General features: G+C 49.7%; 1 protein-coding gene across 3 annotated transcripts in view; it reads left to right on the top strand.

Annotated features, from left to right (window-relative positions):
* The first annotated feature begins 16,151 nt into the window (after window positions 1–16,151).
* Window positions 16,152–17,349, top strand: part of DPYD (dihydropyrimidine dehydrogenase) — a 304,605-nt gene continuing 303,407 nt past the window's right edge. For all 3 annotated transcript variants that reach the window (XM_084865337.1, XM_084865336.1, XM_084865338.1), the window contains exon 1: window positions 16,152–16,302. In XM_084865337.1, coding sequence (XP_084721463.1) covers window positions 16,264–16,302 — 39 coding nt within the window. In that variant the 5' untranslated portion in view covers window positions 16,152–16,263. The remainder of the gene's footprint in view (window positions 16,303–17,349) is intronic.

Genomic DNA, 17,349 nt, shown 5'->3' with positions numbered 1-17,349 from the left:
GGTTATAGCAAATGTTATCAGGCCTTCTTTTCTGTCTTTGGCATTTCCTGGCTTTCTGATAAGACTGTAAAACTTAAGAAACGTGTACGGCCAGCGCGGCTCAGTGGTTGAGCATTGGCCTATGAATCAGGAGGTCACTGGCTGGATTCCCGGTCAGGGCACATGGCCTGGGTTGTAGGCTTGATCTTCAGTAGAGGGCGTGCAGGTGGCAGCCAATCCAGGAGGCAACCCAAAACATATTTTTCAAAGAAACACCTGAAGAAACGGATTCCCTGACTTCTCATCATTTGACACAGCCTTGTCCATACACAAGTGTTAGCTTACTAATTCATACTTGATGACGGAGCAGATTTAGCGGTAGGTTGCAGTGTTTCCCAAACTTCTCTCATGATGAGAATCACCTGGTGGAGTTGTTAAAATACAGATTCCTGAATCCCAACTAAGAAGTGCTAAACTAGAATTTGGGGAACATATAGGTAAAATTGTATATTTAACCACTCCACCAGGCGATTCTCATCATGAGAGAAGTTTGGGAAACAGTGGGTTAGAAAAAAGCAGGTACCACCTGCCCCTTTTTCCACGCAAGCCCCAAGTGGAAAGATCGGAGCCTGTTTCTCTGCTTCTGCTTAGCAGCATCTTTTAAATGTAAACTAAATCACACGTGTCAAAACGAGTGGCTATTCTGCATCCCTGATTCTGTCATCTTCTTGTCCAATGAATAAAAGCATCTTCACACGTTGGGCTTGCTCGTGGCTACCCTCACTTACAGTCTTGGCGACTTTGATCCTCGCCCAGCTCCCAGCCTGCATCGGGCATTCTTCACGATGCACGGGAGCATCTAATACACACACAACTTCAGATGCTGACAGTCTCACTCAACCACAGAAAGTATCCTTTATTTTTCAATTTATTGCAAAACATACAGAACATGCCCGAATACAGGGGTGGGCAAAAGGAGGTTTACAGTTGTGAGTATGGGAAACAGTTTATTCTTGTATTATTATTTATTCTTATGTTATGTATGTATCTTTCCAGATGAACAACTGTAAACCTACTTTTGAATACCCCTGTCTATGCTTACTCATACACACAGAGGCAAATCATTTTAGGCTAATGTCTCATGCTACACAGAAAATCCTTACCTTCGATTAGAATAAATATGGCCAAATAATTACTCCTCTAAATATGTCACATCTAAACTCTTTTACTGTTTTTTATATTGCTCAGGTTTATGTTTTAAAAATGCATGTTCAAGAGGCAGTGTTGAAAAGATCAAAGCCTTTGATACCCAAATTTGCCTTAATACTTCCTAGGAATCAGACATGCATACACAAAAAAATAGAAATAGTAAATAAAAATGTTACAAACCACAAATTTGCTTCACAAAATCACCACAGATGGTGTCAAAATTCCTATTTCCTTATTGTATTAAATCCATAAGATAGAAAAATAAGCCACAATTTTTATCAAGTTCAAATTAGCAGCACATTCAATACAGCTTATAATTACTGGACATGTTTGCATTCAGTATTAATTTATAAAACACTGTCCCAGCTGGGTGGCTCAGTTGGTTGGGAGCATCGTCCCAAACACCAAAAGGTTGCAGGTTCACCTCCCGGTCAGGGCACACACCTGGGTTGTGGGTTTAATTCCCAGTCGGAGCACTTATGAGAGGCAACCAATTCATGTTTCTCTTTCTATCTGTCTCCTTTCCTCTTCTTCTAAAACCAATAAACACATCCTCCAGCAAGGATTAAAACATATGTATTTATTGAGCACCTACTGTGTGCTAAGCATTGTGTAGGAGAAGATGAGTGCTTTCTTATCAAAAGACACAAACAATTTCTATTTAATTTTAACGAGAATACTTTAGTGGGGAAATGCAATCAATAATTTTTCCCTCAACCTCAGAACAATTAAGTTGTCCCTGTTCTCAGATACCCAACTGGAGTGTTTCCAACTTCCCTAACGTCTCTATTGTGTTATGAATAATGTTTCTAGCTCACTAATTTTGCTGCTAATCAAACACTAAAGAGATCCTTTATACTTTCAATATTCTTTGAAGAAAAGCCCTCCCAAAATATGCGCAAGGGAATTATAAGTTCATTAGTATACAGTTTTTCAAATCTTGGATTCATGGTTCATTATGTTACCTCAGAGATAAAAACACAAGTTAACATTTATATGACAGTAAAAAGAATTAGAATTAACATCTGATTATGAGTTTTAATTTTTGAAATTAATCTACAGGCATCTCTAATTTAAATAATTCAAATCAAAAACTAACTTTAATATTTTATCACAAACAATACTTGAAATCAAAATTAGATCCATTTAGAGCAATGCTTTTTTTTTCACTTTTTAATTTGTATTTTTTTATCATACATCTAGTTTGTAAACGCTTTCATTTAAAATAAAACTCACAGAATTAAACAAGAATAATGCTTTTGAAGCACTAAGCCTCTAAAAGAATATATCACACACACTCTGAATAAACTTGCAAAGTACTGCCTTTTCCTCCCCATATCCAAACATTTCATTGGAAGTTGGCTTCCGTTTCATAATTTGGAATGTCCTCAGAAACCAGTTTATCAGCATCACAGAGAGAAACAATAACCAATCACAGGATTCCACATAAGGAGCTTGCCAGGTAAACATTTAAAGGCGTCACAATTACCACAATGTCTTAACCATGAGGCAAACATCAGTCCTAACAACTGATAGTGACTCACTCCAGAGCAGCCTGAGAATGTAAAACCCACTCTTAAAATCCCACCCAGTCCGTATCTTCACGGGGCAGGGTGAGGAATGAAAGGGGGGGTGGGTTAGCATCATTTTGACACTCAGGTGTACAAAATGATGCTGGGCAGTCAGGATGAAGATACAAATATTCAATAGAAACAAGGAAAGCAAGAACTGCCATGGACCCAGAACTTGTCATATACAGAAACTATAACATACTGCCCCAGAGACACTGAAGACTCAGGACAACCCCAGGAAGATCTTATCACCGCTCAGCCCCCAAAAGCTGACCGTTCACCGACCACTATATGTCCTTTTTTTTTTTTTTTTTTTTTAAATCACTTGCAGATTCTGAACTCTGCCCTTGTGTATCTTTGGGTTTCTGCTGACTCAAATGTCTGGCAATCATTTTCATCTGTGACATCTAAGATAGGGCACTTCTTAATCAGGTAAGACGCACCCACGCCACAATGATGCAGATGGGGCCTCAGACACTGGATGCCTGTGGCAGACACTGGCCATTGCGACAACCAAAAGTGCCTCAACACCTTGCCAAGCTCGCCTGCTGGGCGCTGTCTCTCCGCCCCAGCCTCTGGGAAGAACCACACAGCGCCATGGGCAGCATCGGCTTCCTGCCTCGCTCCCGCTGACCAGTGGCTCCGGTCACAGAGCACAGCAGGTGGCACTGTTTTTGCAAATATCAGTTGCAATTTGTTCATTTGATTGAATAAAAATAAAGAGACCATAGTCTAAACACATATTTCAACAAGAGTACTTCTGGGCACTGCACATGAAAAGATGCCCGGTGCCATTGGTCATTAGAGAATGGAAATCCAAGCTCAGTAAGATGGCTACGATGAAAACATGGACAATAACAAGTGCGGGTGAGGCTGTGGAAATACATTGCTGGTGGACATTCAACATGGGGACTTGCGTGGAGAAAGAGTTCAGCTGGCCGCCAAAGAGTCCAAACAGAGTTCCCACATGACCCAGCACTTCCACTCCTCGATGGGTACCCAGGAGCACAAAAATGTCCATTCATCCTGAAACTAGTGTTTATAGCAGACCCAACGCAGAAACAGCCCAATGGCCATCACCAGGACAAAGGGTAAGCGATGGGTGCTGTGTCCACACGATGGACTGGCATTCAGACATCAGGAGGGGATTCTAACTCACGGAGAGCTTCCCTGTTCAAACACTCCCCACAGAAGGACAGGGCAGTCTCCTCAGGTGTGCGCTGGTGGGCAGGAGGGTTGGAGAATACCACTTAGGGTGAGCTGGGGGTTGGCTGGGCATAAGGAAACAATGGACAACCACCCAGAGGCAGACACCACGTGAGGAAATGAGGACTGAGATAAAAGGAGAGAGTTTGCAACTGGGGTCATGAGGACCGCCCTGACTCTCCTGCTGTGCTCTGAGATGGCCAACACGGGGGGTTTGAGAATAATGGGAATGGCTGTTCTATGACAAATAAACCTGACCCCAGAGAAATGCGCCCACGGGTGCAGACATTATAAGAGCACTCAGTGCCACAAACGCCCATTGTCATCCGGAAAGCCACCCAGCAATGCCAGACTCAGGCTGGGGCCTTAGGTGCAGGCTCTACTACTACAACCTTTCTTTAAAAAAAAAAAAAAAAAAAAAATCAGAGAAGAAGGGAAATGGGGAACGAGATAGAAACATCAATGATGAGAGAGAATCATTGATTGATGACCCCACACTAGGGATTAAGCTTGCGATCCTAACATGTGCCCTGACGGGGAGTGGAACTGTAACCGCCTGGTTCCGAGGTGGATGCTCAATTGCTGAGCCACGCCGGCCAGCCTATCACCACCTTTCTGATCAGCAAGCTTCCGTATCCGAAACCCATTTCCTTACGACCCTACAGTGTGTGTGTTCTCACGGCTCGAGAGCCAGCCTCGGATCTGCAGTGCCGTTTGCTACTCCACCGCAGAGGGTCTTAACTGATGCGCGCGCCAATCCATCCGCAGACACTTTGCAGCCCGGGGAGTTGCAAGCTCACTGGCTGCCACGGAGGTCAAATACTCCAGGGTGCGGCCTCCACTCGCTTAATTCTTCACAGCAAATTAGAAACGGGGCTCCAGCTGGTGCTAGAGAACAAGACAGACTTGCCGTCTGCGGACAAGCTGCCGCGTGGATCTCTGAGTCTTTATATTCTTCAAATAAAAATAAAATAAAACGGGAGACTCAGTGTCCCTCCACCCCCAGCCTCATTCTTTCAGAGGCGAGACTTTCTCAGCAACAGCAAAATCTGGCCACCTAATTTCAATCCACACTTCTTGCCAGGGATAAAAATAAAAAATGATTTAAACAGCAACCTGTAATCTCCCCTTGACGACCAGCTGTGCCTCCTATTAGTATTAATGGGAGCGACGCAGGCAGAGGAGGAGGAGGGGAAGGGAAATGCCACCGTATGCTTTCTCGTGCACCTTAATGTTTTCGCAGCGAGTCTGATTACCAGGGCTTACGTGAGCGGCAATTAAACACGGATTGATTACCAAGTACGATCTGTATGCCAGGCAGCATGCAAATGGCAGTGAGATTCTCAGAGAGGGAACGGGATACGTTCTTCTCACATCAGACAGAGAACCACATATTTTTGAATAGTAAATGTTTTTGTGCATGGAGGAAAGAAGTCTGCTTTCAGTTGTGTTTTTAAAAAGTATAATGAATACATTTGTTACCCAACGACAATCAGCTTTGATTCGTTTTAGAAACCATAAATGAGCCCGGCCGGTGTGGCTCGGTGGCTGAGCATCGACCTATGAGCCAGGCAGGCCCAGTTCGATTCCCTGTCAGGGCACAGGCCCGGGTTTTGGGCTCCACCCCCAGTGTGGTGCGTGCAGGAGGCAGCCGATCAGTGATTCTCTCATCATTGATGTTTCTCTCTCTCTCTCCCTTTCTTTCTGAAATCAATTAATATATATATATATATATATATATATATATATATATATATATTTTTTTTTTTTTTTTTTTTAAAGAAAGAATAAGTGATGTTTTCTGCAAATCATGCTTCCCTCTCCTGCTCTGGACTCCAGCTCTCGCCCTGCTGACGGGCCATGTGGGTGGAAAGTCCGTTGTTCAGTCACAAATACACAGACTTGGGCTCCAGTCACAATTTGAAGCAATATTCTCTTCCCATCAGATTTCGGCGCTGGAGGGAGAATGTGTACTTGGGAGCTGAAAGGGAAGTGACAGGTGGCTTGAGGACCTGTCCATCATGTGCCAGACGCCATTCCAGGTGCAGGAGAGACCACGGAGATCTCGGCATTCACGATCTACCAGGAGCAGCTGCCCATGAACTAGGCACGCACCAGTAAATTCAGTGATAACATCCGTGTGCACACGCGTGCAGCGAAGACACATTCAGGGAGCCGGTGGATGGTGAGGTATCTGTGTGGGGACCGATGGATGGGGGAGTTCAGAGCTTCACCCTTGCTGGTGTGTGTGAGTGTGTGTGTGTGTGTGTGTGTGAGAAACATGCTGGTCCCACACTGAGGAACGGTCGCCTGATCTGTATCATGCTGATACTGACCCCAGGAGGAAGGATTAGAAGAAGGAAGCGTCTGCTGGCCAGAGCAGGAGGGGCTGCAGAGCTGTGAGCGGAGAGGAAGGGGGAGGCCAGAGGCACAGGGATCTCGGGTCAGGGCAGGCCGCGGGGCCATGCCAAGGAATGTGTGTTCACCTAAGTCTCAAGGAGACGCCGTTATTTTCCAAACGAGGCCAGGCGATGGGAACGGGGCACCAGCCTTCACCTGGTTGCTACACAGGGATGCGTTAGAGACGGGCTCTGCCTTGGGATCTGCCGTTTCCCCCTGCACACTGCTGACCCATCACTGTTTGCAGTCCTCCACGATGGAACAGACAAGAGAAACTGCAATGAATCTTCTTGCCAGGAGATCTGTTTAAAAATTAAAGCCAGCAATTGTGCCTGCCTCCGGTACGGTTATGAATGGCAGGGAAGCAAGACAACCCGGGAGGGAGGTCTGCGGGAGGAAACGTAAGGAAGAGGACTCCGGTGCCCACGGCAGTCACCCCGCCCAGGCGGTTCCCGCAGATTCCCCATGGGAAGGCTTCACGTCCCCCGGCGTCCATGCTAACATGTGATCATTCTGACAGGGGCAGCTTTTCCTACATCCAGTTCAATGCTCTCAGAATTTACTAAACCCATTTCCTGACCCGATGTCAAAATGGAAAACAACTGCTCCCTATTCCTATTTTAAAACTCTGAAAATAGCATAACGTGTGCAAACTGAGCTTTGTCTTCCTTAGGCTGGTCTCAAATTATTTAACCTTTTTCTATTCTTACTGCTTTAGCCGAATTTTAATAGTCTTAGCCTAATCCATTTAAAGTATGAGTCGCTCCTTTTATCACTGCACCATATAAATTATTTATAGATTTGTGTGATATGTTTAGGAGTTTAACTTAGTTCAAACAAGGGGAGATTAAGGACATGGACTTTTAAAATATATGTATGTTTTACTGATTTCAGAGAGAAAGGGAGAGAAAGAGATAGAAACATTAATGATGATAGAGAATCATGGATCGGCTGGCTCCTGCACGCCCCACACTGGGGATGGGGCCCCCAGCCCAGGCATGTGCCCTGACGGGGAATTAAACTGTGACCTTCTGGTTCATAGGTCGATGCTCAGCCACTGAGCCACACCGGCCAGAACATAGTCTTTATTACATTGCGTGCAATCTGTGACTGAGCTCATCACCTAGGTGTGATTTACTATATACATCAACCACAAATATATACATTTATTCAGGTTGAGGTTGATACATATAGCCATATATATAATTTCCATGATAGTTCTATGTATAATATTTTTTCTTATTATAGTACAGAAAAGCAGTGATATAGGTAGTATCATTCCCAAAACTCAGTATTAGTGTAGGTCATAGACATAACAAAATAGTATAGAATAGATGATAGATGACAGCTAGGTCAATAGACTGATTGACTATCTCAAGGCAGAGCAGTGATAGGAAAGGAGGCTTAGGCGAGAATCCAGGCTAGGCCAGCTCTGTCTTGTGGAAATGTGCAGTCTACTTACTGAGCCTGTGTTCCTTAAACTGATAATTACTACACGGTCCAATGCACTCAGCAAAGGAGGAGCTGGGGAGTTGGTTAGCACCACTCTCCATGAAGAAACCCGAACTGCACTTTATAATTACAAAGTCCACAAACGCCTAGATTGTTTTAATAACTCCCGAGTGGGAGTGGGTGGAGGGAGACCAAAGGGGAAAATGGGGACATCTCTAACACTTTCAACAACAAAGATAAATAAAAAAGGAAATTCCAATAAAAGACACAGTCAGCTCCTCATCTTTAAATTCAGATGCTGTGGCGGTGAGTCCGGAATTGTGTGTCATGTCTCTGGCATAAGCAGATGACCATAAGGCACCGCTCTCTATTAGCCCGGAGTAAAGTGAGCAAGCATGCCTGGTTTAGCGGAGGCCATGCTCAGCCAGCAGTGGGGCCAGGCCGGTGCAGTTGGGCAGGTGGCTCCCCAGACTCCAGCCATCCGCAGTCCTGCTACAGCAAGTGCGGGCCAGGAGCCTCTCCCCAGAACAAGAGTGGGTGCCAGGATCCTCTCTCAGCAAGAAACATTCGGTGGCCTTTGCAAGGAAAGGATGGTGCCAGAAGGATGTTCTTGCTTCCATATTTTGAGTGATGTTAAAAAAAAAAACACACTTTCTTGACTGAAAGATGTATTCGATCCATGGGGGGCGGGGGGCGGCAATAAGGAGGGTGCTGAGGGGGGAAAATCATAAAGCACTTAAGAAAAAACTTGTGTGTGTGCACAGATGGTTGAAATAAATTATGGGACTCGGTAAAAGCAGTTCAATTATTTCGTTTTAAAATCCATTTGGACGTTTATCAGAGATCCCATTGTGAAATGAGTTTGCACTGCTTGGAAACGTCATGCGAATCATCACCCCATCCCTCCACCCTATCCCTCCCACCTAAAAAGAAGAAAAAAAGGAAAAACTAAAAGAAATTCTTTCAATTGAAGTTAAAAAAAAAATAGGTTAGTGTATGAGTTCTGTGATGGCAAATACACATACACACCCCCAACATACACATATAGTGGCACACATATGTAATACGTAAGTTCTTCTAAAAAAAAGTGAAAGTACTTCAGGAATGGTTGCTCTGCCTGAGATACAAACTTCCAAATAATTGTTCCCTGGCACTCTAAACATCAAATGCAAACATTAAATAAAACCAACAGCAAACACACAATTTGGTAACATTTTCAAAAGATTCGGAAGAGACTGCTCAGAACACTTGAAAACAAAACAAAACTGGTGAAACTCAGTGTGTTTAAGACATGAAGTCAAGGAGTGGAAAATGGTTTTGGATTCACGGAAAAGACTCGGGCACTTCACAGGAGTGGCTCTACCGATCAAATACTGCCGAGCGAGTGGCTGAGGCGGGAGCCCGGCTCAGAGCGGGCGCCGGCGGGGCGTCTCTGATGGGCACACACGAGGAAGTCAATTTAAACATCTGAGGGTACGTTGGGGCGAGGGCGGCTGGGAAGGTACACAAACATGCTGGCTTTTAATCCCTTCGCTCGTTCCATCAGCACACATCCGAGGCCACCTGCTTATTGCCAGACACTCTCAGCTGAGGATGCGAAGATTAAGAAGACTTAGTCCCTGCCTTGAACAATACCCTGTGTGGTGAGACAGACCCGTCAGTGTACCATATTCAATATTAAATGCTGATACAGAGTGTAAAAACTGATCAGGGACTATAACCTACAAGCTGTTTTATGCAATCATCAAAAATATGAGTTGAGCCACCCGGCCAGCAGGGTTCAGTGGCTGAGCATCCACCTATGAACCAGGAAGTCACGGCTCAATTCCCAGTCAGGGTACAGGCCAGGGTTGTGGGCCCCGTCCTCAGTATGGAGCGTGCAGGAGGCAGCTGATTCATGATTCTGTCTCATCATTGATGTTTCTCTCTCTCCCCCTCTCCCTCTCCCTTCCTCTGAAATCAGTAAGAATATCTCCTATACTAATAAAAGGGTAATATGCTAATTGGGCCGGACATCCTCCAGCCTCAGGTCCTCTGGTCCCAGCTTGGGGGGCGGGGGAAGCCCTCAGGTCCCCTGGCCCCAGCGCTAGGGCTCAAGGGCAAGACGGCCATTTGCACATTAGCTCTTATCCTATAGGATGCTTCCTAGAAAACGTCCGGAGCGCCTGCCATGTGCCGGGCACCGGGGAGGACTAACGAGGCCTCCATGCAGGTGCTCGCACGCAGGTGATGGAACACGACTCCTGCTGGTGCGTTTGCTCCTCGCGCAGGGACGCGTCTAAGGAGCGGTCACTGCTTTATAGTGAACTCGTCCGCATCCGGGCATGTGGGTGCCGTGGCTCATACGGTCTTGGATCCCGAACCCGAGCCCAGGCCGCCTGCTCTCCCGCACGCCCCGCTGCGGGGCAGGGTGACGTGTCCATCAGGCGCGGGGAGAGGTGCCGATGGACCGTGGTGAGCGCGCCCTGCCAGGGCGGATGGCGGGCCGGGCCCGGGCGCGGCCTCCCTGTCCGTGTCTGTCTGTCCCTCCGTCCGCACCGCCCGCGCACTCACCTCGGCGGGCAGGGCCGCGGCGCCCGGGCTCCTCGCACCTCGGGGTGACGGGGCGCACAGCCCGGCCCCCGGGGCCCCCGGGGCCCCTCGCACCTCGGGGTGACGGGGCCGCACCTCGGGGTGACGGGCCGCACAGCCTGGGGCCCGAGCTCCTCGCACTTCGGGGTGACGGGGCCGCACGTCGGGGTAACAGGCCGCACCTCGGGGTGACGGGGCCGCACCTCGGGGTGACAGGCCGCACCTCGGGGTGACGGACCGCACAGCCCGGAGGCCGCGCCCCACACGCACGGCCGCGCGGACACAGACGGCGGCCGGGGGGCTCAGGGGGACCGGCCACCTCGCGGCCTCGAGCAGGTCTCGCGAGAGTCGGTCCCCCTGCTCCGGGAGGAGCACGTGCCGCCGCCGCCGCCGCCGCACACGCGGGATGTTCGCTTCTGGAACGTTCCACGGGGCGTGTTGGCGGCGGCGGCACGCAGCGACCGGAGCCTCCGGAGGCGGGGCGATGGTCCGCGGGAACGTCCGCTCCGCCCACAGTGTCCACGGCCCGGTCCGCGCTCCGCAGCCACGCGGGCGAAGGCCGCTTACAGTCCACTGTGTGCGATCGGTCCGCCGGTGCGCGGCGTCCGTGGGTGCGGCCACTTTCGTGTTTATCCTGCAGAAGCAGCTTTGGGACGAACCCCGCTTTTAGGTAGATTTTTGCATGGGAGCCTCATGGTCTTCTGAAGGTGAAACGCTCCGAAACGCGGGCGTGGGGCCTGGGCAGTGCACCGGTTAGCGCGGGCCCATGGGTTATGGTCCTTTGTCTCAGTCACTCCTCAGACACTCATTTTGGACAGTCCTGTCTCGCCATCATGTCATTGGCATTTCTTGGATTGTGAGTTCGGCTGACACCATTTCACTTTGTTAGCGGAACGGCCTGTGTTTTCCTGTGTGCGGGACCGGCCGGCTCATGCCCTGTGCATGCGTGTTACTCCCAAGCGCTCCCCCTCGGGCTCCCATGCCCCCTGCCAGGTGCACAGGGCCCAGAAGGAATAAACAGCTCGGCAGCTCCTTACTAGGTAGGGGTTAGGCGGGGGGAAGGAGGGATGAAACCCACGTGAAACCACCTCTGACCTCACAGGCCAGGCTGCTAGCCATAGGCAAACTCATTGGTGCACAGAGCCAAATATCAACAGTACGACTGACATTTCTTTGGAGAGCCACACTTTTTAAACTTAAACTTCTTCTAAGGCCACTTCCTCAACATTGACTCCCCCGAGGCTGTAGTGTTTTGTGGAAGAGCCACACTCAAGGGGCCAAAGAGCCGCCTGTGGCTTGCGAGCCTCAGTTTTCTGACCGCGGGCCCAGGGGCTACCTGACCATGAAAACAAACCAGAGAACAGTGGCGTGTCCCCGCTCGTTTTGGAGAGGGCTGAAGACGGACCGTGACAGAAAGATAGCCACCGACGGAGTGACAGAAACCGGCTGGGATGTAGGGCTTTCTTTCCAGACGCTCACGGGAAACATGAGTTCTGCCTCGTCAGTGCCGGCCGTGCTCAATGAGCGCTGTTGGTGGTGGGAAGTGCTTCGTTTTGGTTTCCAAGTGACAAGGGTGAGGACCGCCCAGGCCAGGCTGTGGAGGAAATGACTGAGGCTGAACACATAACGGAGGGGGCTTGGTCCGTTTTCCACACATTCACCAACGTGACTACCGATGGGCAATCATCCGTGTCTTGCAGTCAGAGTGATACTTCCAACTTCATATGGTATCCTGTCGCTCCTCTGCTTCCAAAAAACCTCCCCGCTTCCCACTTCCTAGAGGGAAAATTTCAAATTTCTAAACTAACACTCAGACCGTGGACGCATGCGTATCCCTACAGCCCCACTCTGGTCCTTTCCCGCCTCTCTCAGGGCCCCTGTGGCCCCAGGACCTTTGCACAGGTGACTTCCTTGCCTGGATTGCTTTGAATTGTCTTCTTCTTCTTCTCTTTTTTATTGAATTCATTGGGATGCCATTGGTTAATAAAATGGTGTCGGTTTCAGGGGTACAATTCTATACTACATCTTGTGTACATTGTACTGTGTGTCCACCACCCCAAGTCAAGGCTCCTTCCATCCCCATGTGTCTCCCCTTTACCGTCTCCCATCTCCCCCCTTTCCCTCTGTCATCACTATGCTGTTACTGTGCCTATGAGCCTTTTGTGTGTGTGTGTGTGTGTGTGTGTGTGTGTGTGTAATCCCTTGATAAACAGACAGTCATTCACCTTTTTAAGGATCTCTTCCTCCCCCCCCCAACGCTTTCTTATCTCCTATGGTCCTTCGGATCTCAGCAGCCTGTTGGTCATTTCTTCATTTCTCAGACATCCCAGTCCCTCGCTGTAACAGTCCTGCATTGTCCCTTAATATTGTCACTCACAGGAAATGTGACGTTTCTGTGTGATAACTTAATGAGCGTTCATCTCCCTAGCTCAGGTAAGTCTATAAATCTCCTACCCACACTCTGCATTTCACCCCGAAGCATGCGTGTCAGTCATACTCATCAGCGCACGGGTCAGGCAAGGCAGCGGCGGTGGGTTTTCCAGAACAGGAGCACTGGAGAACATGCCTTTAAATGTTACTAACAGGCAGGGCATCGTGCAGTTTATCAAACACTGTCCCGTGCCTTTTGCCATTGGATTCTCTCCATGTGCCCATTAGTGATTCCACCTGCTCAAACTCATTCTGTGGCATCGGTGCTTTGAGAGAGTGGCTCAGGCTTGGTGATGGCAAGGTCGATGTTTTTATTATACACCGAGGCATCATGGAGATCCAGCACCGTGGTCGGCAAACTGCAGCTCTCAAGCCACATGCGGCTCTTTGGCCCCCTGAGTGTGGCTCTTCCACAAAATACCACGGCCTGGGCGAGTCTATTTTGAAGAAGTAGCGTTAGGAGAAGTTTAAGTTGAAAAAATTTGACTCTCCAAAGAAATTTCAATCTTTGTAATGTTGATATTTGGCTCTGTGGACTGATGAGTTTGCCAACAGCACTCAATAAATAGTTGTTGAGTAAGTTTCCGGTAGGGATTTGTAGTTTCTCTGTGTTATTTGTACTTGTTACAGTATTACATAATTTGTAGACATATATGCAGCACCCACATATGTGCCTGTGGGGGAGTGCTTATATAGGGCACACGGTATATGTAGTTGAGTGAATTATACCAGGTTCATCCATACATAATGACTTTTTTGAATAGAAATGCTAGAAATATTTGGACCCAACTGCTTTTTAGTTTTTATTTTCTTGATCTGTTTGGACAGGAGTAAAGCTGGCCTTAGGAAAGCATTTGAAAACATAGTTCATATGACCAACCCAGACTTATGACATTTTGGGATAAAATCACCTTCCAAAGAATGTCTGGAAAAAAATTACTTAATGCTGGACTATAGGGGGGGAACAATAAAAAAACACATGGAAATCTGAATTTATATTGTTTCTAAATTTGTGCTTCTGAATAATTTTTCAGAAATGAAGGGCGAATCCCAAGGCTTCCTTCTGTCTGTGGCGAGAATCAGAGTGAATAACAATCACCTGTGTAATGTAGCTTCTCGGCAGAGATGCACGTAGGCGATTTGTTCAGATGCATCTATCAGATGAGCTGTCCCTCCAGGGCCGGCCGAACAATGAGTGCGGAACACCTGACATGTGACTGAGCCTCCAGATGGAGGGACAGCTTGGAAAATGCCAGCACAATTTACAACTTTTAGGAAGTGTGGGCGGAACGCATGTGCAGTGAGCTTTAAACAGGTTGGACCATTTACAGGTGCAACTGTGTTTAATGCGGAATTTCAGTGGATGTCACATGTTATTAGATCCAGTCACTGATCACAGGGATAGGCGTGGCATGTGAGCAATGCGAGTAGATGCCTTAATTAAGCATCGCAGAACAGGAGGCATCTGTTTGGTGAGGTGGGGGGGTGGAGGGGATGGGAGGATAGCATTTGAATTTTATATTGGATTATTGAGTGTCACAGAAGAAGCTCTTTCTTTGTTAAAGGCTGCATATGCTGGGCTTATCCTCTGTGAGTTCAGAAGAAGAGGAATCACAGAAGCCACATATGGGCAAGCAATGTCTGACTCTTGGGGACCTTGGACACCTGCATCCATAACACCACTGAAGTAGGGATTGCTCACGTAAGGTCTGTATTAGAAAAAGGGACGGGTCGTTATCTCTGGAGGTTAGGAAATTGACATTGAAGCTTTCTGGTTAGATTGGAGAAGAAATCATACATATGTTATGATTATGTATTATGTTATATGTATGCATTATATATGTGCATATACATAGAGTGTATATCCTTTTATTCTGGGTAGATAGATAGATCTCCAAGAGGATATAGATGACTTCGGAGGCATGGTGTGGTTAACTAGGAAGTCATCGGTAGTGTTTGTGATTTACTTGGTTTACCTGGTAAAGAGCAACTGGAGTTTCTAAAATGAAACTCCTAGAGGGGCTTGAGGATCTACTGTGTTCATGCAACCACCAGGTGTTCTTGGTCTCGCATGTTTCAATCCTGGACGAGGAACTTAACAGCCAGGAGACAGCCAAGGCAGACATGGGCCCCGCTTCCTGGAGCTCACATTGTAAACGGGAGCCAGGTGGTAAACACGGCTCCCTCAGCTAACCATGCCCATGCAGTCTGACAGGCTGGATTGCACATGGACAGGGCCAGGTGAGCCTCGTTTTGTGGGTGGGGGGATGGGTCAGGGAAGGCTTCTCTGAGAATTCAGGGGTGAGTAGATGTGGAGAGTGCTCCAGGAGGAGGACAGGTGCCCAGCAAGATGAGTGCTGGGAGGAGGGAAGACAGATTGCCTTGTGCTTGGAACAGAACCAGTCAGGGCAGCAGAGGCCAGGCCTGGGTGAGCCTGGGAGGGAGCGGGCCAGGTGATCCACAGCTCACGTGGCACTGGTCTGAGTGGGGCGGGAAGAGAGAAGTCTGGAGAACGGCTCTCCTCATGTACAGGTGAATCTTTTCTGGATTGAGGCCGCCTCCAAGTGAAACCACTTTCCTGCCCCAAGCGAGCTCTAGAACCAAAGTTAAAGAGCAACTCTTCAAAAGAGCTTAACGTTATAGAAGAATTTTTTGAAAAGTCACCGGAATGGATTGTTCTGCAAAAATACAGCCTAGAGTTCCTGGCACCTGCAGCCCTTCCCACTACCTGCCCTCCTGGCCTCGGAGTTGCTGCTCCCAGGGCTCCGGCCGCCTTTGCCAAGGGAGTGTCCCCCACACTCACCCTGAAGCTCAGATATGCACTCGCCCTGCTCCAGGACCCAGAGCCCGGCCGCCTCTTGGCGGGATGGGGGGAGGAACCTTACCGCCTCCGCCCTGAAGTGCAACTGGTGGAGGTGGTGGGGGAGGAAAGAAAAGGAGCCGGGCTGTCACCCTGGGCGCCCTCAGCTTTCACCTTTAATCCTGTGGGTGGGTCACATCTGGTGCCGCCCACCTAGCTCAGCCTTGAACTGCAAAGGGCAGTCCCTGAGCCAGCGCTGTCCCGCCCTCCATTCCGCCCGCGGAAGGAAAACAAGCGGCCGGGCTGGGGGGTGGGGGGGCGGGAGGGTGGACCCCAGGGCCCAGCGCCCGGCCCTGCACGTGAGTCTCCCGGCGGAGCGCGGAGTCCCGCCCAGGGGCGTGTCCTCTCACATTGGCCCCGCCCCTAGGCGTACCACCCCGCAGCCAATAGGGAGCGTGTCCTTTCGTGTTAGCCCGCCCCTGGGCGTGTCTTCCTGTAGCCCGCCCCCGCCCGAGGCGTCAGGCCGGCCCCGCCCCCGCCGCTGCCCCGGGCTTCCTCCTTCGCCTTCGCCGCACTCGCAGCCGCTCCGGAGCCCGAGCCCGGCTTGGAGGGTCTGTCTCCCGGGTCCCCGCTGCAGGCGCCGCCATGGCCCCCGTGCTCAGCAAGGACGCGCCGGACATCGAGGTACGGGCTGCGCGCTGGCTCCAGGGGCGGGGAGGGTCCCTGGGGTGCCCGCGGGTGGGCACCGGGAAGGCCCTGGACCACCCACCCCTGCGCCCGGGAGGAGGCCGGAGCCGCGGGAGCCTGGCCTCCGCGGGACGGAGGTCTGCGTGCTGGCCGAGGAGTCCCGGGAGCGGAGCGGGTGCCCTTGGAGCGGGACGGTGCGGGGAAGGTCAGGAAGCCGGTCCTGACCCGGGTGGCGGGCCTGCGGGGCACAGAGTTGCAGACTGGCGGGCTCTGCAGGCTCCCAGCAGGCTCCCCCGCCCTCCTGCCCCACCGGCACTCGGGACACCTGTGTGCTGCCCGCCGGCGGGCTGCGCTGCAGGAGGACAGCTGGGCGGCTGGGCAGCTCCCCGGCCAGAGCTTACCATTCTCTGAGAACGGAGAAATGCCAGGAGCGCGTCTGCTCCCCTCTGAACAGCTCTTGCTTTCCCCTTGCGCTGTTTTCTGTAAAAATGTCATCTATCTTTCTGAATATAAAGTCCCACCTGAAATGGTCATTTCCCGTGAGCTCTCCCGGGACCTCCGAGTGTGTGTGTGTGTGTGTGTGTGTGTGTGTGTGTGTGTGAGAGAGAGAGAGAGAGAGAGAGAGAGAAGAGAGAGAGAGAGAGACTGAATTGTGAACAGGGCTCCAGGTGTGCACACTCACTGGGGCACGTTTCTGCCTCAGACACTGCTGTTGAGTGCCTGGCGGTTTTCTTGGAGACTTTTCTTCCTGTGAGTCTGATGAGATCTGTGTTTGCACACGTGTGTGTGTGTGTTCTTTAGAAATGACAAAAATGTCCTTTCGTCCGCTGTCAGTGGCATAAGTAAAGTTTAAAACCACCTGTTTGCAGAGTCGCTGCCTTTGCCACGTTTCGTCTCTGCTGTTGGCGGAGAGAACTTGTCACTCTGTCTGGAGGGTGGACTCCACACGTTGGTGTGAAAGCCCATTTTTAGTAACAAGCACCACAGTCCTCCTTGTGGGCTTCTTCAGTGGATTTCCTGGCAATGTCTCCTGTAGACAATGTA

This window comes from Pipistrellus hanaki (genome assembly GCF_964339955.1).
Source record: "Pipistrellus hanaki genome assembly, chromosome: 18".
Classification (NCBI taxonomy): Eukaryota; Metazoa; Chordata; class Mammalia; order Chiroptera; family Vespertilionidae; genus Pipistrellus; species Pipistrellus hanaki.
The sequence above is the reverse complement of the archived record's forward strand: the minus strand, read 5'-3'. Positions and strand labels throughout refer to the sequence as shown.